At 42.7% G+C, this 27,536-nt stretch overlaps 2 protein-coding genes and 2 long non-coding RNA genes across 4 annotated transcripts; 3 read left to right on the top strand and 1 right to left on the bottom strand.

Annotated features, from left to right (window-relative positions):
- plcxd2 (phosphatidylinositol-specific phospholipase C, X domain containing 2) lies at window positions 1–27,536 on the bottom strand. The gene is made up of 8 exons (XM_079490144.1): window positions 27,263–27,536; window positions 26,729–26,865; window positions 25,816–25,935; window positions 24,130–24,183; window positions 23,612–23,767; window positions 21,997–22,107; window positions 7,524–7,654; window positions 1–1,439 (listed from the first exon to the last, which is right to left on the bottom strand). The coding sequence occupies exons 1-8, from the start codon at window positions 27,363–27,365 to the stop codon at window positions 1,292–1,294; spliced, it is 960 nt and encodes a 319-aa protein (XP_079346270.1). The 5' UTR covers window positions 27,366–27,536; the 3' UTR covers window positions 1–1,291.
- Window positions 3,494–3,968, top strand: LOC306913471 (small ribosomal subunit protein uS19-like). The gene has a single exon (XM_079490145.1). It carries the CDS (start codon window positions 3,506–3,508, stop codon window positions 3,941–3,943), a length of 438 nt encoding a protein of 145 aa, XP_079346271.1. The 5' UTR covers window positions 3,494–3,505; the 3' UTR covers window positions 3,944–3,968.
- On the top strand, window positions 15,076–16,462 carry LOC306913473. Its single transcript, XR_013788544.1, has 2 exons — window positions 15,076–15,226; window positions 16,118–16,462. It is a non-coding gene; the product is annotated as an uncharacterized lncRNA (long non-coding RNA).
- Window positions 20,321–21,706, top strand: LOC306913472. The gene is made up of 2 exons (XR_013788543.1): window positions 20,321–20,471; window positions 21,362–21,706. It is a non-coding gene; the product is annotated as an uncharacterized lncRNA (long non-coding RNA).

Here is a 27,536-nt window from a genome sequence, read left to right as displayed (position 1 = left end):
GCAACCATATACTACTGCGTTCCTTTGAGAAGCAAGAGAACGCACATCAGATGATTTGCCATGAGAAAACCATTAGCAAGCTGTATGCATACATTATGTAATAACTATCCCAATACTTTAACAGTACAGCATACCAGTCCCTATTACTAAATCAATATGCAGTTCATTTTGCAATGATGGGTTATGATGTATAATCTCAAGTACTCACATTTCCACTGTTTTTATTGGCACACACCAATAAATGAACGCTTAGGCTATATGAGCCTTCACATCATGTAGATTAAACTCACTTTATACACAAGGTCAGAGTTACGCTACAGCTGAAATCTCAAGTAAATTAATCACCAAGGTCAAATCACTTGTATGCAAGATCAAACACTGATTTGATCAATTAAATTACTTTACAGGCAAATATCCCTGTCCCAGTTGCTCTGTCCCTGTTGTTCGGTCCATAAACATAGAAAGGTAGACGCCTCCTTCGGCTCTGGGGCATCTGTATATTACAGAGAGGGCAAGCTTCCGCGTGCGTCACAGAAGCTTCCGTGTGCGTCACAGAGTGGTTGTTCGGTATAGGCCAATCAGAGGCAATGTAAACGTTTGTTTTCTCATGTCAATAAAGCCCCTTTGAATTTAATTGATAAGTCCTGGAAAAGACGCAATGTGATTGGCCATATAGTCACTTGAGCTTGCCACTTGCGGAGCTGTGAATGTTACGTGGGCTCAGAGAGACACCATAGTCCCTGGTGCGGAGCTGTGAATGTTACGTGGGCTCAGAGAGACACCATAGTCCCTGGTGCGGAGCTGTGAATGTTACATGGGCTCAGAGCAACACGGTATACAGTAGGCCCTGGTGCAGAGGTGTGAATGTTACGTGGGCTCAGAGAGACACCGTATAGGCCCTGATGTGGAGCTGAGATACATCAAGTGAGTTCAGAGAGACACCTTATAGGCCCTGGTGCGGAGCTGAGATACATCAAGTGAGTTCAGAGAGACACCGTATAGGCCCTGATGTGGAGCTGAGATACATCAAGTGAGTTCAGAGAGACACCGTATAGGCCCTGATGTGGAGCTGAGATACATCAAGTGAGTTCAGAGAGACACCGTATAGGCCCTGATGTGGAGCTGAGATACATCAAGTGAGTTCAGAGAGACACCGTATAGGCCCTGATGTGGAGCTGAGATACATCAAGTGAGTTCAGAGAGACACCGTATAGGCCCTGATGTGGAGCTGAGATACATCAAGTGAGTTCAGAGAGACACCGTATAGGCCCTGGTGCGGAGCTGAGATACATCACGTGGGTTCAGAAAGCAGCAGCTTGTTGAGGTTGATGACAATGTTGGCGAAGTCGGTCAGGTCCACAAAGTCAGAGGTGATGATATTGACCCCGTTGAGCCCGGGTCGCTGTTCCTCCACCCACGACATGATGATTGGCAGGTTCCTGGTTCAGAGGGGAAGAGGGGGATGAAGGACGAAAGAGAGAAGGAAAGAGAAAGGAAGAGGGGAAGAGTGAATTACAGCTACAGTATACTTTATACAGACAGACAGACAGACAGACAGACAGACAGACAGACAGACAGACAGACAGACAGACAGACAGACAGACAGACAGACAGACAGACAGACAGACAGACAGACAGACAGTAGCAAGGCATTTAAATACTTTATAGTATTAAGACATTATGACGCACAGGAGTGCAATACAAAATAAAAAGTAAAATAAAAAATCACACCCGTGTGAACTGAGTGGTGTAAGGTCTTATATAGACTGATCAGCTGTGGTCTGACGTAATGTCTGACGTAATGAAATCACACCCGTGTGAACTGGGTGACCATAGCAACCATGCTCATTTTTTAGTGGTGTAAACCACTCCTACAACTGGCTTTTGTGTGCAGAAAAAAATGACCATGGTTGCTATGTTCAAAATAATTTCTGACGTAATTAAATCACACCCGGGTGAACTGGATGACCGTAGCAACCGTGGTCATTTTCTCTGCACAAAAACAGCCAGTTTTGAAATCACATCCGGGTGTGATTTCATTACGTCAGACATTACGTCAGACCACAGCTCATCATGCTATATAAAACCTTACACCACTCAGTTCACACGGGTGTGATTTTTATTTTTGGTACGGACAGACACGTAAACTCACAAAGCCAGTTGTAGGAGTGGTTTACACCACTCAAAAATAAGAATACAATTTAGTATGATATAGAACAAGATCCTACAATTTATCAAATGTATCTTTAAAAAAATCACACCTGTGTGAAGTGAGGGGTGCTAATATATTAAAGTCTCTAACTCATGTTGCTATGATTAGGTGATGTAAAACAAACTGTGTCAAAACAAACATTAAATTCTCTTTATTGTTAATGTTTGTGTTATAGGGACAAGATGACGTAAATATTCCTGCCTTTATTGATTATACAGTGTATAGAGACACGGGATACAGGGAGAGAGAGAGAGTCAGGACTCAGGAGTAACATATGATACAGCAGAGCCTGGGAATCAAACGTGGGACTCGCTGTCAGACATTAGAGCCTACTAGACCGGTGCCCGGCTGTAGAGCACCGAGTCTGTTGTAACGATAGAAGTTGGAGATCCATGCCCCACCTACCCGTTGTACCCGTGTCAGAGTACCCGTTCCAATATCTGTCTGTGTCTCTTTTATGACCATATATGGAGATTTCTGTATCTGTCTCTCTGTGTCCCTTTATTCCTATATATGGAGTTCTGTGTCAGGCAAGCCCAAATATGGACTGTGTTGTGATGTCAGGCAAGCCCAAATATGGAGTGTTGTTAAGTCAGAACAGGCCAGCTCCATATATGGACCCTGGGCACTGGGCAGGGGCCCTGTGCAGAGTCTGGGTAGAGGCCACTGTGTCGAATTTGACAGACAGAGATGTGGTGCATTTATAGATAGATGTGGTATGTGCCTTAACCACTCTGCTATCAGCGAGCCAACCAACAGTAGTATTTTAAAATAAACTGGGTCAAAAAAAGCACTGAGATTTAGTAACTCTAAGAGTCTGCCACTGTTCGTGTTTAAGTGGATGTTATTGAATACTTTAACCAGAGGCTGTGTCAGTGCTGTGGTGAGGTCGAAATCCTGACTGGAAGATATCATAGCCGTTGTTCAGTGCCAAGAAGAAGTTGTTCAGACTTTTACAATTACTAGAGGTTTCGGGCCACTACGGAGCCCTCACACCTACTGTATGCACATATGTGCATTTGACTCCATTATGTGCATCTCCATATAAAGGTATGTCCATTTGACAGGATGGCACCATATATGGTGTAAACAGTATACCGTCTATGACACCAGATCGGAATGTGTCATTAGTCTTCAACCTAATCCATATAAGGTTTGGCAGTATGACATCACATCTTTCAGGAAAGGATATAAGATACGTTACAGGGACATTGCAATCAGAATTAGAATTTGGAAGCAACAACAGTGATATAACTTCCTCTGTGGCATTTTCCGCCCCGCTTTTCCGTCAAGATGGCTGATACCGAGATCAAGAAGAAGCGTACCTTCAGGAAGTTCACCTACAGAGGTGTCGACCTGGACCAGCTCCTGGACATGTCCTATGATCAGCTGATGCAGCTGTTCCCCGCCCGCCAGAGGAGGAGGCTGAGCCGCGGCCTACGTCGCAAGCAGCAGACTCTCCTGAAGCGCCTGCGTAAGGCCAAGACAGAGGCTCCCCCCATGGAGAAACCCGAGGTGGTCAAGACCCACCTGAGGGACATGGTCATCCTGCCCGAGATGGTTGGCTCCATGGTCGGCGTGTACAACGGCAAGACCTTCAACCAGGTCGAAATCAAGCCCGAGATGTGCGGTCACTATCTGGGGGAGTTCTCCATCACCTACAAGCCGGTCAAGCACGGTCGCCCCGGTATCGGAGCCACACATTCTTCCCGTTTCATCCCTCTGAAGTAGAATGGCTATTTGTTGTATAAATAAATCACACTCATGTGAAGTGAGTGATGCCCAGATTTTTGATGTATTTATAGCAGTGAGATGACATCTTACGTTGTTATTTACCTCCCTAAACAAGAATTATAGTCCATAGACTTGGCTGGCATAACATTACATCATAACTACCCTAAACAAACATTAAAGTCCATAGACTTGGCATGGCACGAATTACATCCTAATTTACCCTAAAAAACATTAAGCTCCATAGACTTGGATGGGGACAGGGAATCTATAATTAGGCTCTAAACAAACATTAAAAGTCCATAGACCCCTCTGGCCTTATATGAAGTCATTTCGGAAAGGCACCTATTGGAGGAGCTAGCGCCCCTCAAAAAGTGGTCCACCACAAAAAGACAATAAAACAAAAAGACGGCCAGCCCACCCATTAGCTGGGATTTCCCTTAAAAGGGGAAGTGTGATTAGGGGTCAATAATAATTGTTCATTAGTGGTGTGTCTAGACACGTCTCTTAACTGCAGTTTTCAGGGCCTGTGGGCTGATCAGTACCTTTTATCAATGCCGATAACAGACAGTTTCTCTTAGATTCTCTTTGCAAAACAATGATGTCATGCGTCTATATTGCTGAAAAGGAAAAGATAAGGATTACTGTCATTTATTTTAACATGTTCAACTTAAATGTTATCAGGCAGACATGCATGCCTTTCTTCTACTACAGTGTTCCGACTCAAAGATAATAAAACAGTTGACAACTTGTTGTAGTCTAAGCAAACTCTTTTTCCAGAATGAAATTGAACCAGGAATCAATAAGGGAAGCGATTAGCAGAATTCCCCTGTCTGTCTGCCTGCCTGCCTGCCTGCCTGCCTGCCTGCCTGCCTGCCTGCCTGCCTGCCTGCCTGCCTGCCTGATAAAAAGATAGACCACTGTGCCACTATTGTTACTCTAAAGAAAACACTTGTTCATGTACTATGAAAACGTGCATTTCCCGTCAGTCCGTCACCCACCCAACGCCTCCATATATGGTCATGCCTCATGACATCACGTGACATCACATATGGAGCTGACCTGTTCTGACATTCCATATGTTGATCCTTCCCCATCCATCCTTCCTCTTCGATGTCTCCCTTTTGACTGATACCTGTCCCGGGCTGTCCATTTAAACTCTAGACGGGCCTGCCCCAAAGTTATTAATGCAGCTGCACCCGGCAAAAACTAGAGTTCTCAACAGGCCCGAAAATTAAGGCCCGGCGCTACCTGGGCCCTCATCAAACACTGTACACTCAAGACACTGCCCTGCTGCCCATATGGCCAGTACAGAATTCATTCCATATGTTCATCTGACCCCCCATTCCAAAGCGCCAGTGCTCCCTTTAGCGCCAGTGGCCCCTTTATGTTCAGGGCCGCTATGCGGCCCTCACCTCTAGCACCACGTCACGCAGCGCCATGGCACCGCCATCTGAGTGATATGGGCATATATGGAGATGTGTGTCTGTCAGTCCTTGTCCCTTTTGTAGATCCCAAGTGTAGATCTCTGTATTTGCCAGTTCTTGTCCCTTTCATACTCAGAGGCCATACTGTATATGGACCTGGCCCCTTTTGTGCCCATATATGGAGCTGAGTGATTTGTTTGTGATTGATGCCATGATGACACATTGATGTTAGACAACACACTCCATATTTGGATGTAGCTGCTTTGGGAACTCCTTATATGGTTATGGCTGAGTCATGGTGACATGAGTGTGATGGCGTGGTCCAACCTGTATTCCGTTGGGCCATTTTGTGGCTACACTTGAAAAAACCCAATGCATTTTTTCCATAGGCCTACACATCCACACTACGTGGCCCTCACATCTCCTCTATCTCTCTCTCTCTCTCTCTCTCTCTCTCTCTCTCTCTCTCTTACACACAGAGCCCTGTCGGTATCAGTTGTGCACTGAACCCTGAGCCCTCCACTCGGTTTATAGCAGCGGCCAGAACAAAACATGGAAGTCAGAAGGTTTATCCTGCGATAATAAACAATCCCATTTCCTCGGAAGTGCAAAATTAGGCCATTTCCCGTCTGGCCAGAATGTCCACTGCTCCGGAGTTCTATAGAGGGTATGTGCGTGACATCATCGTACCTGGAAGTTATGCGGGAACGCCCACTGAGTGGCGAAAAACTACTTTCTGGCCTTGACAGCCCATTCATCCAAACAGAAAAAGAAATTGCATTAAACAATGTTAACATTGCAGCTGTACGAAAAGCTTGAATTATCCTCTTTCTATCTACAACGTTTTTGTTTCATGAAAATCCACCATAGAAACGTTATGAGCTACTTTCTGTCAAGAAATGCCCTGCATTTGATTATTTTTCTAAGTGTCAGAGTTTGGAAGTGCTTGTTTTCAATAACACAACATTTTGCTGCCTCCTGCATTATGTGACATTTAGAAAGAGGTGGTACGCAGGGCGGTTGGGTGATTTCCAACGAGCGCTTCCAAACTCCAACACTCCATGCTGCTCAATGTTTTAGAATCTGTTCAAATGGTTAGCTGCAGTGGTGGACAAAGTATTGTATACTCAAGTATTATGAAGCACATTTTCAGAAACATTCTGACATTTTCAAAGATAGCAAATAGTAGATCTACAAGCTCACAGCGCATGTTCACTATATTTGAAATAGGGCTTTAGTGGTTGATTCCTAATATATTTTTGTTTCTGCCCCAAGAGTCCCTTCCTAGAAATGTAGTAAGTGGAGTCAAAAGTACAATATTTCTATTGAAAATAGTGAAAGTCTTCAGCTTGCAAAAAACAAATACTCAACAGTATAGTTACTTAAAGTAGTAGGCTACTCAAATATACTGTCCACAACTGTGTCCTCTCCAATAAAGCCCTTCAATAAGAGTAGAATTACATTTAGCTGATTGGTTGTCTACATTTATGAACTGCTGGCATAGCCTATATCTAACTCCTCACTCCCTATTTCGATGCATCCATTTAGACCCTTGTTTCCAGGATTGCTTCTATGCTAGGTCAGGAATCCTTTCACTTCAAGATGTTTACTGCCCTCTACAGGCTACAGAATGAACTAAGAAGACTTCAACTAATTTTCACACACAAGACAAACATCCACACATTAAACTGGGGATTCTCGGGTGGTCTCAATTCCTTGGATCGATCATTAACGCCATTATGTGGATGAAGAACTACATAACTGACTAGATAACTAAGATAAGTGGTTCCCAGCCTTTTCTGGACCAGGGCCCACTTGAAAATCTCAAAAGCATTCGTGGCCCACCCATGTTGTAACTCTGGGTGGGCCATGTGCATTTTCAGAGATTCATTTTAATGATCAGTCAGTGTTCCGGCTTGGATGAATGGCACTAACAATGCTAGTTTCCAAATTTTAAATATCTTTAAAATCTTTAATCTTTTACTTTTTGATAAAAGTAAGCTACAGTATGCTTCGACCAATTTGATTTACAGCAGGACAAATTTACGCAACTGATACGACGGGAAGTGGGATTGCGGAACATCCGATTTGAACATTGTCGGAGGCAGCAGTCTTGGCTGGACAGACTACTCTCATACACACACGTCACTGACCTTTCCACAAGGTAGCTGCGTAAACCCCAGACCAAGCCCTTTGCAATGGTTGGAACCTTGGGAGTGAGGATGGCCTGGGAGACATGGAAGGCACCTTTCTTGGACCTCAGATCCAGCGTGGTCTTCAGAAACTATGGAAGATAATTACATTTTAAAAATCACACCCGTGTGAAGTGAGGAGCGCTAACATATTAAAGTCTATCTCATGTTGATTAGGTGATGTAATGGTGATGTAAAACAAACGGTTCCAACACAAACATTAAACGCCATTAACAATAAAGAGACAATATGACGTAAACGACACATTATGACATTTTCCCTTCATTGTCAATGCATTCACAAAACAAACTTTGAACTAAAGACAAACATTAAACCTGTATATAGGAGGGGCTAGCGCCCCTCAAAACGATACTGTAAGAAAGCCATTTATGTTAAGATGTATTGCTATTAATTTGTGGTCAAATCTACAGTACATTACTACATCTTTGGAAATGTAGATCTATGTATAATGAGCTGTTTGAACTTAAGATGGGTGTTATTGATTGATTCCAACAAAAAAGGAACAAAATGTGTCCCTTATCAGTTAGCTCAGTCAGTAGAGCACACACCTTCCAGCCTGCCCCAGCCTGTGGGATTTCTGGTCTAGAGGGGCGGGTGCCAGCGAAAACTATTGGTTCACCGATCTGAGCACCCTCCCCCCTCCTCCCCACCCCTCCCCGGTAGAAAACGGCATACTAGAACACTGACGTCACCAAAGTTTATTGGAGCGAGCGCAACGTTATTGGTTAGCGAAATACAAATTGACTCCCACTTACTATGGCCAGATTTTCGAATAGGTTTCCCCAGGCTTTTCTTTTTGAGCCAAATGCAAACAAAAATAAAAGACCGGGGCTACACGCCTTCTGACTACAAGTTCATGGGTCCGATCCCGGGCACCGTCAACTCAGCATATATGTGTAGCACGGCTTGGGTACAGCCAGTCGTGCTGTAAGTACTGGGAGCCAGCTGACGGTATAGTAGGTGTTGCGCTTCACTCAGCGATCCATCTCCCAGGGGTCTAGCGCATTGCGAAAGGGTGAGAGGCTCCCACACTCTGGTTTATACCGACAATAAGCCGATTTACTTACTTACTTACTTATCAGTTCAATAAGGGACATGTCTTTTAGTTTCCAAATAACCTGTTAAAACTGGGGAAGCATCTGTTTCATTTTAGATTTTCGTGTGGCTATTATTAAAAAAATAACAGATATACAGTACATGCTCACAACGCTGCATGCTCACTTGTATACATCTGCTATGTTTTTAACATTTTTGAAGAATCCTGAAAGAATCCTTGGCACAAAAAGGTTTGAAAGAAAATCTAAATGGCAGTCGTAAAAAAACGTCCATGCGTGCGAGTCAGTGTACTTGCACGACGTGCACGTGGCCTACTTATAGCACTAATGGCTTTGACGTATCTTCTAGTAAACATAGCGGCTGGCCTCTGCATGCATCAGAGGCAGGTGTGTAGGAGTAGAGACCATTAAAGCCTCACTGAGCCTTTTGGTTTCCGAGACAGAGGTCTAAAGTAACCTAATACATTAAAACACACACACTCCGTCTGTGTGTGTGTGTGTGTGTGTGTGTGTGTGTGTGTGTGTGTGTGTGTGTGTCCGTCTGGTCGATGCCAAACTTTGCACACACACCCCCTGGATGCCAATGATGAACCTCTGCCCCAAATTGTCCAGGCCTGTTATAGCACCACCATGAGGCATATTTTGACATTTTTACCTTAACTGCACCAATCTGCATGACACTTTGCATGCACACTCCCTAGAGGCCAAAGAAAACCCTTTGCAACCTTTGTTTTATGCTGTAAAACAAAATGTTTACAAAATGTGTTTGTAAAACACATTTTACTCCTCCAGATTCTGTATATAACCCAGTACATTTTATAATTAAATATTTTTTTAAACCATCCCATCCAAATAATGAAATGGTAAATGGTGCACCTTTATCCAAGGCGATTTACAAAGATAACATTCATCCATGCACACACACATTCATACACCGATGGCGGAGGAAACAATGCAAGGCACCAACCTGCACATCGGGAGCAATTAGGGGTTCAGTGTCTTGCTCAAGAAGGACACTATGACAATCGACACTGGGGGAGCCCGGGATCGAACGCCACACCTCTGTTGCCCCATGGACAGGTGATGACAGACAGGTGATGATGACAGACAGGTGAGCGACTCTTCCACTCATTAGGGCTGATCATGAACAGCTGTGGGACCACCAGCAAGCCTTAAAACCTCTGCTGAGGGCAGGGCAGCCATTCACTTTTTCCTCAGCATTTCTTATTGTAGAGCAATGGCCAAATTTTGCAACCTTGTTCTTGTGCTGGTGCTTTATTGGTTTGCCCAAGGTAAAAGCTTTTTGTTTCCAATGTGCATTAATTAAATTGTAGGTCTGTTGCAGATTTATAGGAAGACTAAACAATGTTTGAGAAATGTTATTGCTGGTAGTTTGGAGGGAGCATTAATTCTATGTCACCTGAACATACAGCTCCAGAGAATGAATTCTAATCATTTATGTCTGTCTATGATATGATGACTCAGGATGAGTTTATAGTGTAAATGTTAGTGTTTCTGTATCATAATGGGCTCTATGTTGGAATGTGCAGGTATGCTTTCTTTCTTCACTGGTCTTTACAAAGTTGCCAATTGTATTAATTAACATACGCTATACCATACAGATTGCATGGGTTATATTGTATTAACATGCAGGACTCTGCCATACAGATTGGACAAACTTACTAAATTTACTTGGTCACAAAATGTTACATGGTGCTGCTTTAATTAGTATGATTTGTAAGACCTGTTAAGGAAGCTGCTGTGCATGATAGTACTCTGCACTTAAAGAGATATATGTTCACCCCCAAAATGACTCTCTCTCTATAGATTACTCACCCCAATTCAAGTATCCATGGGGTGACCCCATGGATACTTGAATTCATGGCGATTTTTTGTTGCATTCTTAAGCCAATAATTTGACCAGTAGTAGTTCCCTATTGAGACAGAGTCTTTTGTTGTTGTTAAAGTAAACCATCCCTTTACATGCAGGGCATTGAAGCTAATCATCCCCGCTGCCCCAATTTGATTGCAGTGTTGCTTCTGTAGTTTACAAACTTTAAGTCAGTGCTATCGACAAATATTAGATGGCTCTAACTTAATGTGGCTATATTCCCCTGTGAAGAAATGAGCTTCAAGTCATAGCTGTATTAAAACTCACAATGTCTTGTGGTAACCTGTCTACAGGATGCTGTATCCCCCTCGTCACCCCCAGCAAGAGTCTGCCCAACAACACCATGGAGAATCCCACCGACGCCCTCATGACTGACACCAGCAGCATGGTGAGAGGTGGGCCGAACATCACAGACGGCACCAACATTATTAACGTGACAATGACGGGACCAACGCCGCAGAAGTTATCTGGGAGAAATTCGGGGCGTATACCACCAGGATGGTGTGGTCCGGAATCTTGGTGTGAATGGTGGCATCCACGCTACGTGAAATAAAAACGTCTGGGTTTCCGAGGCTACCTCCCTCTATACAAGCCCATTTGACTGATTTCTATGTAAACTATTTCTATGAACCAGAGCAACCGTCCATAATATGCATTGTCCTGTCCAAATAAACAAATAAAGTATGAACCGAACTGAACTTCATTGCATCGCATTTATTTTCAATACGAACCTTTAAACTGACTGTTGCATTTATTGACATTGATTGAGTGTTTTGGGTTTACATAATTTCCTATGTTTATTGAAGTGTACAGATTTACTATTTTATATATATCCCTGAGTTAACTTGGTACTGTACCGATTCAGAACAGGGATTTTCAGGGTCGGCCTCAGGTCTTAATGGGTTTTTAAGGGACGATTCTGTACTTCAAAGGACAGTTGGCGACCCTATCATTATTGATTCTGAATTGAATTTTAATTCACACATTAATCATGTTACCAAGATTGCCTTTTTTCATCTTGTAGCACGGCTTGGGTACAGCCAGTCGTGCTTTAAGTACTGGGAGCCAGCTGACGGTATAGTAGGTGTTGCGCTTCACCTCAGCGATCCATCTCCCAGGGGTCTAGCGCATTGCGAAAGGGTGAGAGGCTCCCACACTCTGGTTTATACTGTTAATAAGCCGATTTACTTACTTATCAGTTCAATAAGGGACATGTCTTTTAGTTTCCAAATAACCTGTTAAAACTGGGGAAGCATCTGTTTCATTTTAGATTTTCGTGTGGCTATTATTAAAAAAATAACAGATATACAGTACATGCTCACAACGCTGCATGCTCACTTGTATACATCTGCTATGTTTTTAACATTTTTGAAGAATCCTGAAAGAATCCTTGGCACAAAAAGGTTTGAAAGAAAATCTAAATGGCAGTCGTAAAAAAACGTCCATGCGTGCGAGTCAGTGTACTTGCACGACGTGCACGTGGCCTACTTATAGCACTAATGGCTTTGACGTATCTTCTAGTAAACATAGCGGCTGGCCTCTGCATGCATCAGAGGCAGGTGTGTAGGAGTAGAGACCATTAAAGCCTCACTGAGCCTTTTGGTTTCCGAGACAGAGGTCTAAAGTAACCTAATACATTAAAACACACACACTCCGTCTGTGTGTGTGTGTGTGTGTGTGTGTGTGTCCGTCTGGTCGATGCCAAACTTTGCACACACACCCCCTGGATGCCAATGATGAACCTCTGCCCCAAATTGTCCAGGCCTGTTATAGCACCACCATGAGGCATATTTTGACATTTTTACCTTAACTGCACCAATCTGCATGACACTTTGCATGCACACTCCCTAGAGGCCAAAGAAAACCCTTTGCAACCTTTGTTTTATGCTGTAAAACAAAATGTTTACAAAATGTGTTTGTAAAACACATTTTACTCCTCCAGATTCTGTATATAACCCAGTACATTTTATAATTAAATATTTTTTTAAACCATCCCATCCAAATAATGAAATGGTAAATGGTGCACCTTTATCCAAGGCGATTTACAAAGATAACATTCATCCATGCACACACACATTCATGGTGCTGCTTTAATTAGTATGATTTGTAAGACCTGTTAAGGAAGCTGCTGTGCATGATAGTACTCTTAAAGAGATATATGTTCACCCCCAAAATGACTCTCTCTCTATAGATTACTCACACCAATTCAAGTATCCATGGGGTGACCCCATGGATACTTTAATTCATGGAGATTTTTTGTTGCATTCTTAAGCCAATAATTTGACCAGTAGTAGTTCCCTATTGAGACAGAGTCTTTTGTTGTTGTTAAAGTAAACCATCCCTTTACATGCAGGGCATTGAAGCTAATCATCCCCGCTGCCCCAATTTGATTGCAGTGTTGCTTCTGTAGTTTACAAACTTTAAGTCAGTGCTATCGACAAATATTAGATGGCTCTAACTTAATGTGGCTATATTCCCCTGTGAAGAAATGAGCTTCAAGTCATAGCTGTATTAAAACTCACAATGTCTTGTGGTAACCTGTCTACAGGATGCTGTATCCCCCTCGTCACCCCCAGCAAGAGTCTGCCCAACAACACCATGGAGAATCCCACCGACGCCCTCATGACTGACACCAGCAGCATGGTGAGAGGTGGGCCGAACATCACAGACGGCACCAACATTATTAACGTGACAATGACGGGACCAACGCCGCAGAAGTTATCTGGGAGAAATTCGGGGCGTATACCACCAGGATGGTGTGGTCCGGAATCTTGGTGTGAATGGTGGCATCCACACCACGGGAAATAAAAACGTCTGGGTTTCCGAGGCTACCTCCATACAAGCCCATTTGACTGATTTCTATGTAAACTATTTCTATGAACCAGAGCAACCGTCCATAATATGCATTGTCCTGTCCAAATAAACAAATAAAGTATGAACCGAACTGAACTTCATTGCATCGCATTTATTTTCAATACGAACCTTTAAACTGACTGTTGCATTTATTGACATTGATTGAGTGTTTTGGGTTTACATAATTTCCTATGTTTATTGAAGTGTACAGATTTACTATTTTATATATATCCCTGAGTTAACTTGGTACTGTACCGATTCAGAACAGGGATTTTCAGGGTCGGCCTCAGGTCTTAATGGGTTTTTAAGGGACGATTCTGTACTTCAAAGGACAGTTGGCGACCCTATCATTATTGATTCTGAATTGAATTTTAATTCACACATTAATCATGTTACCAAGATTGCCTTTTTTCATCTTGTAGCACGGCTTGGGTACAGCCAGTCGTGCTTTAAGTAATGGGAGCCAGCTGACGGTATAGTAGGTGTTGCGCTTCACCTCAGCGATCCATCTCCCAGGGGTCTAGCGCATTGCGAAAGGGTGAGAGGCTCCCACACTCTGGTTTATACTGTTAATAAGCCGATTTACTTACTTATCAGTTCAATAAGGGACATGTCTTTTAGTTTCCAAATAACCTGTTAAAACTGGGGAAGCATCTGTTTCATTTTAGATTTTCGTGTGGCTATTATTAAAAAAATAACAGATATACAGTACATGCTCACAACGCTGCATGCTCACTTGTATACATCTGCTATGTTTTTAACATTTTTGAAGAATCCTGAAAGAATCCTTGGCACAAAAAGGTTTGAAAGAAAATCTAAATGGCAGTCGTAAAAAAACGTCCATGCGTGCGAGTCAGTGTACTTGCACGACGTGCACGTGGCCTACTTATAGCACTAATGGCTTTGACGTATCTTCTAGTAAACATAGCGGCTGGCCTCTGCATGCATCAGAGGCAGGTGTGTAGGAGTAGAGACCATTAAAGCCTCACTGAGCCTTTTGGTTTCCGAGACAGAGGTCTAAAGTAACCTAATACATTAAAACACACACACTCCGTCTGTGTGTGTGTGTGTGTGTGTGTGTGTGTCCGTCTGGTCGATGCCAAACTTTGCACACACACCCCCTGGATGCCAATGATGAACCTCTGCCCCAAATTGTCCAGGCCTGTTATAGCACCACCATGAGGCATATTTTGACATTTTTACCTTAACTGCACCAATCTGCATGACACTTTGCATGCACACTCCCTAGAGGCCAAAGAAAACCCTTTGCAACCTTTGTTTTATGCTGTAAAACAAAATGTTTACAAAATGTGTTTGTAAAACACATTTTACTCCTCCAGATTCTGTATATAACCCAGTACATTTTATAATTAAATATTTTTTTAAACCATCCCATCCAAATAATGAAATGGTAAATGGTGCACCTTTATCCAAGGCGATTTACAAAGATAACATTCATCCATGCACACACACATTCATACACCGATGGCGGAGGAAACAATGCAAGGCACCAACCTGCACATCGGGAGCAATTAGGGGTTCAGTGTCTTGCTCAAGAAGGACACTATGACAATCGACACTGGGGGAGCCCGGGATCGAACGCCACACCTCTGTTGCCCCATGGACAGGTGATGACAGACAGGTGATGATGACAGACAGGTGAGCGACTCTTCCACTCATTAGGGCTGATCATGAACAGCTGTGGGACCACCAGCAAGCCTTAAAACCTCTGTTGAGGGCAGGGCAGCCATTCACTTAATTCTTCCTCAGCATTTCTTATTGTAGAGCAATGGCCAAATTTTGCAACCTTGTTCTTGTGCTGGTGCTTTATTGGTTTGCCCAAGGTAAAAGCTTTTTGTTTCCAATGTGCATTCATTAAATTGTAGGTCTGTTGCAGATTTATAGGAAGACTAAACAATGTTTGAGAAATGTTATAATTGCTGGTAGTTTGGAGGGAGCATTAATTCTATGTCACCTGAACATACAGCTCCAGAGAATGAATTCTAATCATTTATGTCTGTCTATGATATGATGACTCAGGATGAGTTTATAGTGTAAATGTTAGTGTTTCTGTATCATAATGAGCTCTATGTTGGAATGTGCAGGTATGCTTTCTTTCTTCACTGGTCTTTACAAAGTTGCCAATTTTATTAATTTAACATATGCTATACCATACAGATTGCATAGGTTATATTGTATTAACATGCAGGACTCTGCCATACAGATTGGACAAACTTACTAAATTGACTTGGTCACAAAATGTTACATGGTGCTGCTTTAATTAGTATGATTTGTAAGACCTGTTAAGGAAGCTGCTGTGCATGATAGTACTCTTAAAGAGATATATGTTCACCCCCAAAATGACTCTCTCTCTATAGATTACTCACACCAATTCAAGTATCCATGGGGTGACCCCATGGATACTTTAATTCATGGAGATTTTTTGTTGCATTCTTAAGCCAATAATTTGACCAGTAGTAGTTCCCTATTGAGACAGAGTCTTTTGTTGTTGTTAAAGTAAACCATCCCTTTACATGCAGGGCATTGAAGCTAATCATCCCCGCTGCCCCAGTTTGATTGCAGTGTTGCTTCTGTAGTTTACAAACTTTAAGTCAGTGCTATCGACAAATATTAGATAGCTCTAACTTAATGTGGCTATATTCCCCTGTGAAGAAATGAGCTTCAAGTCATAGCTGTATTAAAACTCACAATGTCTTGTGGTAACCTGTCTACAGGATTCTGTATCCCCCTCGTCACCCCCAGCAAGAGTCTGCCCAACAACACCATGGAGAATCCCACCGACGCCCTCATGACTGACACCAGCAGCATGGTGAGAGGTGGGCCGAACATCACAGACGGCACCAACATTATTAACGTGACAATGACAGGACCAGAAGTTATCTGGGAGAAGTTTTGGGATTATACCAGGATGCTCTTGGTGTGGAAACGACCGGTTTCCGAGGCTACCAGTCTATACTTTGCAGTCTATATTTGACTGATTTCTATGTAAACTATTTCTATGAACCAGAGCAACTGTCCATAATATGCATTGTCCTGTCCAAATAAACAAATAAAGTATGCATGACATTGCATCGCATTTATTTTCAATACGAACCTTTAAACTGACTGTTGCATTTATTGACATTGATTGAGTGTTTTGGGTTTAAATAATTTCCTATGTTTATTGAAGTGTACAGATTTACTATTTTATATATATATATGTATCCCTGAGTTAACTTGGTACTGTACCGATTCAGAACAGGGATTTTCAGGGTCGGCCTCAGGTCTTAATGGGTTTTTAAGGGACGATTCTGTACTTCAAAGGACAGTTGGCGACCCTATCATTATTGATTCTGAATTGAATTTTAATTCACACATTAATCATGTTACCAAGATTGCCTTTTTTCATCTTGTAGCACGGCTTGGGTACAGCCAGTCGTGCTTTAAGTACTGGGAGCCAGCTGACGGTATAGTAGGTGTTGCGCTTCACCTCAGCGATCCATCTCCCAGGGGTCTAGCGCATTGCGAAAGGGTGAGAGGCTCCCACACTCTGGTTTATACTGTTAATAAGCCGATTTACTTACTTATCAGTTCAATAAGGGACATGTCTTTTAGTTTCCAAATAACCTGTTAAAACTGGGGAAGCATCTGTTTCATTTTAGATTTTCGTGTGGCTATTATTAAAAAAATAACAGATATACAGTACATGCTCACAACGCTGCATGCTCACTTGTATACATCTGCTATGTTTTTAACATTTTTGAAGAATCCTGAAAGAATCCTTGGCACAAAAAGGTTTGAAAGAAAATCTAAATGGCAGTCGTAAAAAAACGTCCATGCGTGCGAGTCAGTGTACTTGCACGACGTGCACGTGGCCTACTTATAGCACTAATGGCTTTGACGTATCTTCTAGTAAACATAGCGGCTGGCCTCTGCATGCATCAGAGGCAGGTGTGTAGGAGTAGAGACCATTAAAGCCTCACTGAGCCTTTTGGTTTCCGAGACAGAGGTCTAAAGTAACCTAATACATTAAAACACACACACTCCGTCTGTGTGTGTGTGTGTGTGTGTGTGTGTGTCCGTCTGGTCGATGCCAAACTTTGCACACACACCCCCTGGATGCCAATGATGAACCTCTGCCCCAAATTGTCCAGGCCTGTTATAGCACCACCATGAGGCATATTTTGACATTTTTACCTTAACTGCACCAATCTGCATGACACTTTGCATGCACACTCCCTAGAGGCCAAAGAAAACCCTTTGCAACCTTTGTTTTATGCTGTAAAACAAAATGTTTACAAAATGTGTTTGTAAAACACATTTTACTCCTCCAGATTCTGTATATAACCCAGTACATTTTATAATTAAATATTTTTTTAAACCATCCCATCCAAATAATGAAATGGTAAATGGTGCACCTTTATCCAAGGCGATTTACAAAGATAACATTCATCCATGCACACACACATTCATGGTGCTGCTTTAATTAGTATGATTTGTAAGACCTGTTAAGGAAGCTGCTGTGCATGATAGTACTCTTAAAGAGATATATGTTCACCCCCAAAATGACTCTCTCTCTATAGATTACTCACACCAATTCAAGTATCCATGGGGTGACCCCATGGATACTTTAATTCATGGAGATTTTTTGTTGCATTCTTAAGCCAATAATTTGACCAGTAGTAGTTCCCTATTGAGACAGAGTCTTTTGTTGTTGTTAAAGTAAACCATCCCTTTACATGCAGGGCATTGAAGCTAATCATCCCCGCTGCCCCAATTTGATTGCAGTGTTGCTTCTGTAGTTTACAAACTTTAAGTCAGTGCTATCGACAAATATTAGATGGCTCTAACTTAATGTGGCTATATTCCCCTGTGAAGAAATGAGCTTCAAGTCATAGCTGTATTAAAACTCACAATGTCTTGTGGTAACCTGTCTACAGGATGCTGTATCCCCCTCGTCACCCCCAGCAAGAGTCTGCCCAACAACACCATGGAGAATCCCACCGACGCCCTCATGACTGACACCAGCAGCATGGTGAGAGGTGGGCCGAACATCACAGACGGCACCAACATTATTAACGTGACAATGACGGGACCAACGCCGCAGAAGTTATCTGGGAGAAATTCGGGGCGTATACCACCAGGATGGTGTGGTCCGGAATCTTGGTGTGAATGGTGGCATCCACACCACGGGAAATAAAAACGTCTGGGTTTCCGAGGCTACCTCCATACAAGCCCATTTGACTGATTTCTATGTAAACTATTTCTATGAACCAGAGCAACCGTCCATAATATGCATTGTCCTGTCCAAATAAACAAATAAAGTATGAACCGAACTGAACTTCATTGCATCGCATTTATTTTCAATACGAACCTTTAAACTGACTGTTGCATTTATTGACATTGATTGAGTGTTTTGGGTTTACATAATTTCCTATGTTTATTGAAGTGTACAGATTTACTATTTTATATATATCCCTGAGTTAACTTGGTACTGTACCGATTCAGAACAGGGATTTTCAGGGTCGGCCTCAGGTCTTAATGGGTTTTTAAGGGACGATTCTGTACTTCAAAGGACAGTTGGCGACCCTATCATTATTGATTCTGAATTGAATTTTAATTCACACATTAATCATGTTACCAAGATTGCCTTTTTTCATCTTGTAGCACGGCTTGGGTACAGCCAGTCGTGCTTTAAGTAATGGGAGCCAGCTGACGGTATAGTAGGTGTTGCGCTTCACCTCAGCGATCCATCTCCCAGGGGTCTAGCGCATTGCGAAAGGGTGAGAGGCTCCCACACTCTGGTTTATACTGTTAATAAGCCGATTTACTTACTTATCAGTTCAATAAGGGACATGTCTTTTAGTTTCCAAATAACCTGTTAAAACTGGGGAAGCATCTGTTTCATTTTAGATTTTCGTGTGGCTATTATTAAAAAAATAACAGATATACAGTACATGCTCACAACGCTGCATGCTCACTTGTATACATCTGCTATGTTTTTAACATTTTTGAAGAATCCTGAAAGAATCCTTGGCACAAAAAGGTTTGAAAGAAAATCTAAATGGCAGTCGTAAAAAAACGTCCATGCGTGCGAGTCAGTGTACTTGCACGACGTGCACGTGGCCTACTTATAGCACTAATGGCTTTGACGTATCTTCTAGTAAACATAGCGGCTGGCCTCTGCATGCATCAGAGGCAGGTGTGTAGGAGTAGAGACCATTAAAGCCTCACTGAGCCTTTTGGTTTCCGAGACAGAGGTCTAAAGTAACCTAATACATTAAAACACACACACTCCGTCTGTGTGTGTGTGTGTGTGTGTGTGTGTGTCCGTCTGGTCGATGCCAAACTTTGCACACACACCCCCTGGATGCCAATGATGAACCTCTGCCCCAAATTGTCCAGGCCTGTTATAGCACCACCATGAGGCATATTTTGACATTTTTACCTTAACTGCACCAATCTGCATGACACTTTGCATGCACACTCCCTAGAGGCCAAAGAAAACCCTTTGCAACCTTTGTTTTATGCTGTAAAACAAAATGTTTACAAAATGTGTTTGTAAAACACATTTTACTCCTCCAGATTCTGTATATAACCCAGTACATTTTATAATTAAATATTTTTTTAAACCATCCCATCCAAATAATGAAATGGTAAATGGTGCACCTTTATCCAAGGCGATTTACAAAGATAACATTCATCCATGCACACACACATTCATACACCGATGGCGGAGGAAACAATGCAAGGCACCAACCTGCACATCGGGAGCAATTAGGGGTTCAGTGTCTTGCTCAAGAAGGACACTATGACAATCGACACTGGGGGAGCCCGGGATCGAACGCCACACCTCTGTTGCCCCATGGACAGGTGATGACAGACAGGTGATGATGACAGACAGGTGAGCGACTCTTCCACTCATTAGGGCTGATCATGAACAGCTGTGGGACCACCAGCAAGCCTTAAAACCTCTGTTGAGGGCAGGGCAGCCATTCACTTAATTCTTCCTCAGCATTTCTTATTGTAGAGCAATGGCCAAATTTTGCAACCTTGTTCTTGTGCTGGTGCTTTATTGGTTTGCCCAAGGTAAAAGCTTTTTGTTTCCAATGTGCATTCATTAAATTGTAGGTCTGTTGCAGATTTATAGGAAGACTAAACAATGTTTGAGAAATGTTATAATTGCTGGTAGTTTGGAGGGAGCATTAATTCTATGTCACCTGAACATACAGCTCCAGAGAATGAATTCTAATCATTTATGTCTGTCTATGATATGATGACTCAGGATGAGTTTATAGTGTAAATGTTAGTGTTTCTGTATCATAATGAGCTCTATGTTGGAATGTGCAGGTATGCTTTCTTTCTTCACTGGTCTTTACAAAGTTGCCAATTTTATTAATTAACATATGCTATACCATACAGATTGCATAGGTTATATTGTATTAACATGCAGGACTCTGCCATACAGATTGGACAAACTTACTAAATTGACTTGGTCACAAAATGTTACATGGTGCTGCTTTAATTAGTATGATTTGTAAGACCTGTTAAGGAAGCTGCTGTGCATGATAGTACTCTTAAAGAGATATATGTTCACCCCCAAAATGACTCTCTCTCTATAGATTACTCACACCAATTCAAGTATCCATGGGGTGACCCCATGGATACTTTAATTCATGGAGATTTTTTGTTGCATTCTTAAGCCAATAATTTGACCAGTAGTAGTTCCCTATTGAGACAGAGTCTTTTGTTGTTGTTAAAGTAAACCATCCCTTTACATGCAGGGCATTGAAGCTAATCATCCCCGCTGCCCCAGTTTGATTGCAGTGTTGCTTCTGTAGTTTACAAACTTTAAGTCAGTGCTATCGACAAATATTAGATAGCTCTAACTTAATGTGGCTATATTCCCCTGTGAAGAAATGAGCTTCAAGTCATAGCTGTATTAAAACTCACAATGTCTTGTGGTAACCTGTCTACAGGATTCTGTATCCCCCTCGTCACCCCCAGCAAGAGTCTGCCCAACAACACCATGGAGAATCCCACCGACGCCCTCATGACTGACACCAGCAGCATGGTGAGAGGTGGGCCGAACATCACAGACGGCACCAACATTATTAACGTGACAATGACAGGACCAGAAGTTATCTGGGAGAAGTTTTGGGATTATACCAGGATGCTCTTGGTGTGGAAACGACCGGTTTCCGAGGCTACCAGTCTATACTTTGCAGTCTATATTTGACTGATTTCTATGTAAACTATTTCTATGAACCAGAGCAACTGTCCATAATATGCATTGTCCTGTCCAAATAAACAAATAAAGTATGCATGACATTGCATCGCATTTATTTTCAATACGAACCTTTAAACTGACTGTTGCATTTATTGACATTGATTGAGTGTTTTGGGTTTAAATAATTTCCTGTGTTTATTGAAGTGTACAGATTTACTATTTTATATATATATATATGTATCCCTGAGTTAACTTGGTACTGTACCGATTCAGAACAGGGATTTTCAGGGTCGGCCTCAGGTCTTAATGGGTTTTTAAGGGACGATTCTGTACTTCAAAGGACAGTTGGTGACCCTAAATGGTGACAGCCATGCCTACACTGACCTGAATGAGTTTGAGGGGCTTTGTGGTGTTGGCCCACGGGGCAGGGATCCTGCTGCCGGGCCACAGGACAGGACAGCCCTCTGCGGAAGGATGGTGGTAGAACACTATCACCTGACCATAGATGGAGAGAAGGAAGGAAGTAGATGAGGTAAGGAAATTACTTGATAGTCATTGAGTCATCTCTGAATGAGACACGTATGTCTGCACACATGAATCATGCATGCATGATGATAATGTACACTACAGCATTTGAGATGTGGCTCATACGTTCGAGGCATGTGTGACAGCAAGAGGCAGAGAAATAGAGAGATTGAAAAATACACATTAGACTGAAGGACTCATTCCACTGAAGGACTCATTCCACTGAAGGACTCATTGCCATTGCTGGTTTGTTCAGTAACATGAGTCTACCTGTATCTCAAGCTCTTGTCTTGAATAAACACCAAAAAATATCACTTACTCTACCTTTAAGAGGGAAAGGAGAAAACGAGAGCTAAGAGTGAAGGAGACTATCGGAAGGAGATGGGTTAATGGGATGACACTCGCCTCTAATTATAGTCATTACTATCCAGGTCACTCTCAGGTAGATTACCTGACTGACCACTGTCTGACCTTGCTGACACACGCGCGCACACACACATGCAGACGCACGCACACGTGTAGACAATACAGTAGCAACTACAATACCTACACCCTTATTATAATCTTGTAACCATCCTCTGCTAAGACTTGAAAACGACCCACTTAAAGACAGAAATAGCAAAGCGTGTGTGTGCGTACATCCGCGTAGGAGAGAAAGCAATATAATACCCACAAATTTGACCATGCACATTTTACATCTCCTGTATAATCCATCTCCTGTATAGGTACGCCACTCCACTTCTACCATATATCTGCCATATTTTCTTTTGCCATTTTTTTTTTACACCTTTCAACCTGGTTTTGGGCACATCATTATAGGCAAGACATTGCAAAGGTTTTCAATAATGGCCGTTCCGCAAATCTATTTTTTTAATTAAAATTGATGTGAAAATCTGAAATCAACGTTCTTCTAGGACAGGATCAGTATTGGCATTGGACCCACAAATCTGGCATTTCAACGAAAGTATAAATGATACGTAGCTTGCGGAGTTAGTTCAGTCAGATATACTTGAGGGGTTTCATGCTGTGCTCAAGGGTGCATACAAATACTCAAGGGGTTAATAATATGCTGCATTACTACGTGGGTGTATTCAGTGTGCTCTAAGACCCACATGTCAATTGCTGACGTGGCATTCAGCTGACCAATTGGGCGGGGTATTTAAGCTCACCTAGACTGCATGCCTCTTCCTGCCTTCCTTCTGCATATGGTTCCTGGTTGTTGTTTTGCTCCCACCGCCACCCCAGCACCACCGGTGGGCTCTGTTATTTCTGTTCCCCATGGGGGGTTGTTATTGTATATCTATCTCCCTGCTCTTAATGTTTAATGATGGTGTTTAATTGTGCCGAGCAGGGAGAAAAACCTTAGCAGAGCCGAACGCCAAGATAAAATATTATATGCACACTTGTATTCTCATTCTATAATATATTTTGGTTAAATCTATTTGTGAGTTATCTGACTGAAATGAACACGAACCTGGAACTTGTTCTCCCAGAGGTAGTTGAGGGTTATGTCCTCCACAGGACTGACGGGACACAGCTTGCCTCCAAAGACTTCCTTCAGCATGTCAATGAGATACGTGTGGTGCTCGGCCTTCATGGCATAATGGTGGTTGAAATCCAGGAAGACCATCTTGACGGAGCATTGACAGTCAATTAATCAATTGATTGGCTAATTAATTAATTGTATTGATCAATACACAAATGAATACATGAATACATCAGACAGTCAGTCAATCAATCATTGATCATTCAGTAAAGCATTTGTTTTCTATTCTCTACAATTCTTCTGACCAATTTAAAATTTCCCCCGATTTAGTCACCAATTCTGAATTACCCCATGTAGTCCCTATCACTATGTACATGTGCATATGAGCTTGGTTTATTATACCAACGACTCTACGTACTTAAAGCATTTTCAGAAGCTGCCACATTACTTTTGTATAAAAAAATGTTTAGAAAGGAAAGCAGAATAGAAAGGAACATTTAAAGTACCTCTTTCTTGTGTCTGTTCAGGAACGAGTTGATGTCTGACAGCCCGTCCCTTACCTTAAAAGAGAAATAGAGAGATGTTAGGGTTCTTCAGCAACAAGTCAGCTATATGCACATATTCTGCCCTGTCCTCTTTCTTTGACAATAGATGTGATACAGGCATAAAATAAGAATGACTCGGTCATAATTGCTAGCTGCAGCAAGCTCTCGTTTATGAACATCTATAAACAGTTTGTGTGCTGCAGCCTCTGCCTCAGCTCACAGCTTCACGCTGCGGTGTTCAGAGTATGGATTTTATGTTGTTCAGACTATGGGTTTTATGGGTACGTCTCCCATTGGCTTAGAGGCAGCCTAGAGGCAGCCAATGAGGAAAACGTTTCTACTACGGTTACTAGTAGAGGTAGGTGTCTGTGAACATGTTGTCCAGCCGCTTTTCAAGCAGCTGGCAAAAACGGTAGAAAACAGTAAGTAACTGCAATTTGAACAGGCCATGCAATGCCACAGTTTTACACCTGTAAATGACAATAATAAACATACATTTCATATCATGATATCATCTCTTATATCATTACTAACTATCTAACATTATATCATTGTCTCCACCAGGTCGAAGTCATGGGGAGAGAGTATGTTTTGCACTCCGTCCGTCCGTGTGTGTGTGTGTGTGTGTGTGTGTGTGTGTGTGTGTGTGTGTGTGTGTGTGTGTGTGTGTGTGTGTGTGTGTGTGTGTGTGTCCGTCCGTTACCAGCTAATCTCTGGCACGTCCTGTTATAGCGCCTCCAGAAATCCCGCAAATCATTACACAGTATCTCTATATTCATGTGCTCAAGACGGATCTGTCTGATATTTCATATTCCATCCTAATTGTCTATAATTGGCTTTCAAAGTTTGCAGGATTGGCCCGTTTTGAACAAAAAGCTAAAAGCAATCCTGAACGCAGCATGCAATTTAGTAAAATCGTTTCTACTATAGGCTGAGGAATACATCCCACCCTTTTCACATTGACCTGTTATAGCGCCACCAGGAGGCCACAACCTGACATGTTGTATCCATCTTGTGTACAGGACAGTAAATAAGAGTAACATAATTTCGTTCTGGTTTCTTCAGACATTGTAGCAGGTGGTTTAAGGTACTGTGTGCACGGTTCTTACTGCTACTGCTACTCTATTGTCTCGTGCCAGGTAAGCCAATCACAGATTAGGGACAGAAAATGACTTGATAGTCATTGAGTCATCTCTGAATGCGACACACATGCACATGTGAGTATGTCTGAGTCTGACTCTGCACACATGAATGCATGCATGGTGATAATGTACAGCAGGGTTCCCCAATTCATTTTCCTCAAGGGCCATATTTTGACTAGGGTACCAGGCTGGGGGCCGAGTCCGCACGTGCAAGGTCGAGGTCTTGCCCTGAAAATGTATTTTCAGGGCAAGACCCCATCTGAAAAGGATGCCCAGTTTGACATGCTTAGGCTACTGACCCCCATTTAATGCCATTTATTTATATCTGGGACCCCCCCCCCCCCCCCCCCAAGGAGGGGCCCATGGGCCGCAAATGGCCCGCGGGCCGCCTATTGGGGAACCCTGATGTACAGCAACGGGTGATTAATAATAAAATACTATACAGATTATACTATACAAACAAAACAAAGCAAGGATGGCTATAGAAATATCAGTAGATGTCCACCTTGTGTCCAAACAGGCCGTGGATGAAGTAGATGTCATTGTCAGGATCCCCCGGCATGGAGGACACCCTCAGGTCAAAGTAGCGAATGCCAGCATCCAGCTGCTCCCTAAACGTCAGGTTCTGACAAAGTATACAAGTACAACATATACGCATCTGATCAGACACTTCTGGGAAGGAAGCAGAGATGTTTACGTCAGTGGTTCTCAAAGTGAGGTCCTTGATGGGGGTTCTGGGGGGTCCCCGGCAAAATTAGATAATTTCGCATGAAAATCAGTTTAATCACTTTATCCCTATACATTGCTTATTTGAAAATATGCGACCTACCAGCTCACAACGCATTATGATGTGACACATTGTGAGCTTGTAGATTTTGAAAGATTTTGAAAAATGTTTAACAACACAAATCTTGCATAGGGGTCCCGGGCACTAAATCATTTCAGATGGGGGTCCGTAGCCAAATACATGAAAGGGCATGAAAAGGTTTGAGAGCCACTAGTTTACGTGGTAACCGGAGAACTCGCCAGTTTTCAGGCTCGGTCTTCGTCAGGGTCTATCTCAGATAGACCCTGACGAAGACCTTTTGGTCGAAACGCGTAGGTCCTGTTTTATTTGCCTTGCTCATCAATCAATAAATTATATGAACCTTTTTCACCAAAGACAGAGTGCCTTGGATTCCTTTTTTCTTTTCAAGTCTGCAATTTACACCTTTGGAATCAAGCAGTACAACTTGAAGGAAAGATACCTTTTTTGTCTATATAACATGGGGTTTGACATACTATACTGATGAAGACAGCATGTTAGCATAACGATGAAGACATTGAAACTTGTTTCTCTACACTTTTCGCTGCGGCGAGTTGGTAAACTGGCGAGTTCTCCGGTATTCGCTTACGTGGATCTGCTGAAGGTGTGTTACCTGCGTCATGGCCCACTTCACCATAACCTTCTTGGCCATTTGTCTGAAGACGGTAGCCAGGTACTGGACGTAGGCCTTCTGATCTGGACCCACGGGAGCGTGTATGTCCACCCAGTAGGTGAAAGAATCATGGGACCCTGTGTGTGAGAGAGAGAGAGAGAGAGAGAGAGAGAGAGAGAGAGAGAGAGATTGAGACAGACAGACAGACAGACAGACAGACAGACAGACAGACAGACAGACAGACAGACAGACAGACAGACAGACAGACAGACAGACAGACAGACAGACAGACAGACAGACAGACAGACAGACAGACAGACAGACAGACAGACAGACAGACAGACAGACAGACAGACAGACATGACGATGATGATGATGATGAGATAGCAGCAGGCTACAACATAGTCCCAGACAATGCTGCCATAGTCATAGAATGCCTCTTGCTCTTGTCCACTCAAACTGCCTGCCTGGTCGGAACTAGCTGTTCTTGAACAGTCGGACAGGAAGTTGGTTTTAACTTCACACAAATCTTACCTGGCACAGCAAGGTATTTAAGGGGCATGGCACTCAGCTTGGGAGAGAGTGAGCCCATCCAGTCGGCATTGGAGCTGCCGATGCCCGCAGGTCGTATCTTCATGTCAGGATGGACGGGGGGGAAAGACTACTAGTCAGGAACCTTCAATAGCCAGAACTAAGACATTGGCACACGAACTTTCCATTTCGAGAGAATCCAGGAGGTGATGGATAAGTGACCAGAAATCATCTTGAGGACCCTTTGAGTGTCCCTTGTAGGTCGCTCGCTGCCAGC

Source organism: Electrona antarctica (assembly GCF_951216825.1).
Source record: "Electrona antarctica genome assembly, chromosome: 20".
Taxonomy (NCBI): Eukaryota; Metazoa; Chordata; class Actinopteri; order Myctophiformes; family Myctophidae; genus Electrona; species Electrona antarctica.
This window is presented reverse-complemented; position numbering and strand designations above follow the sequence as displayed.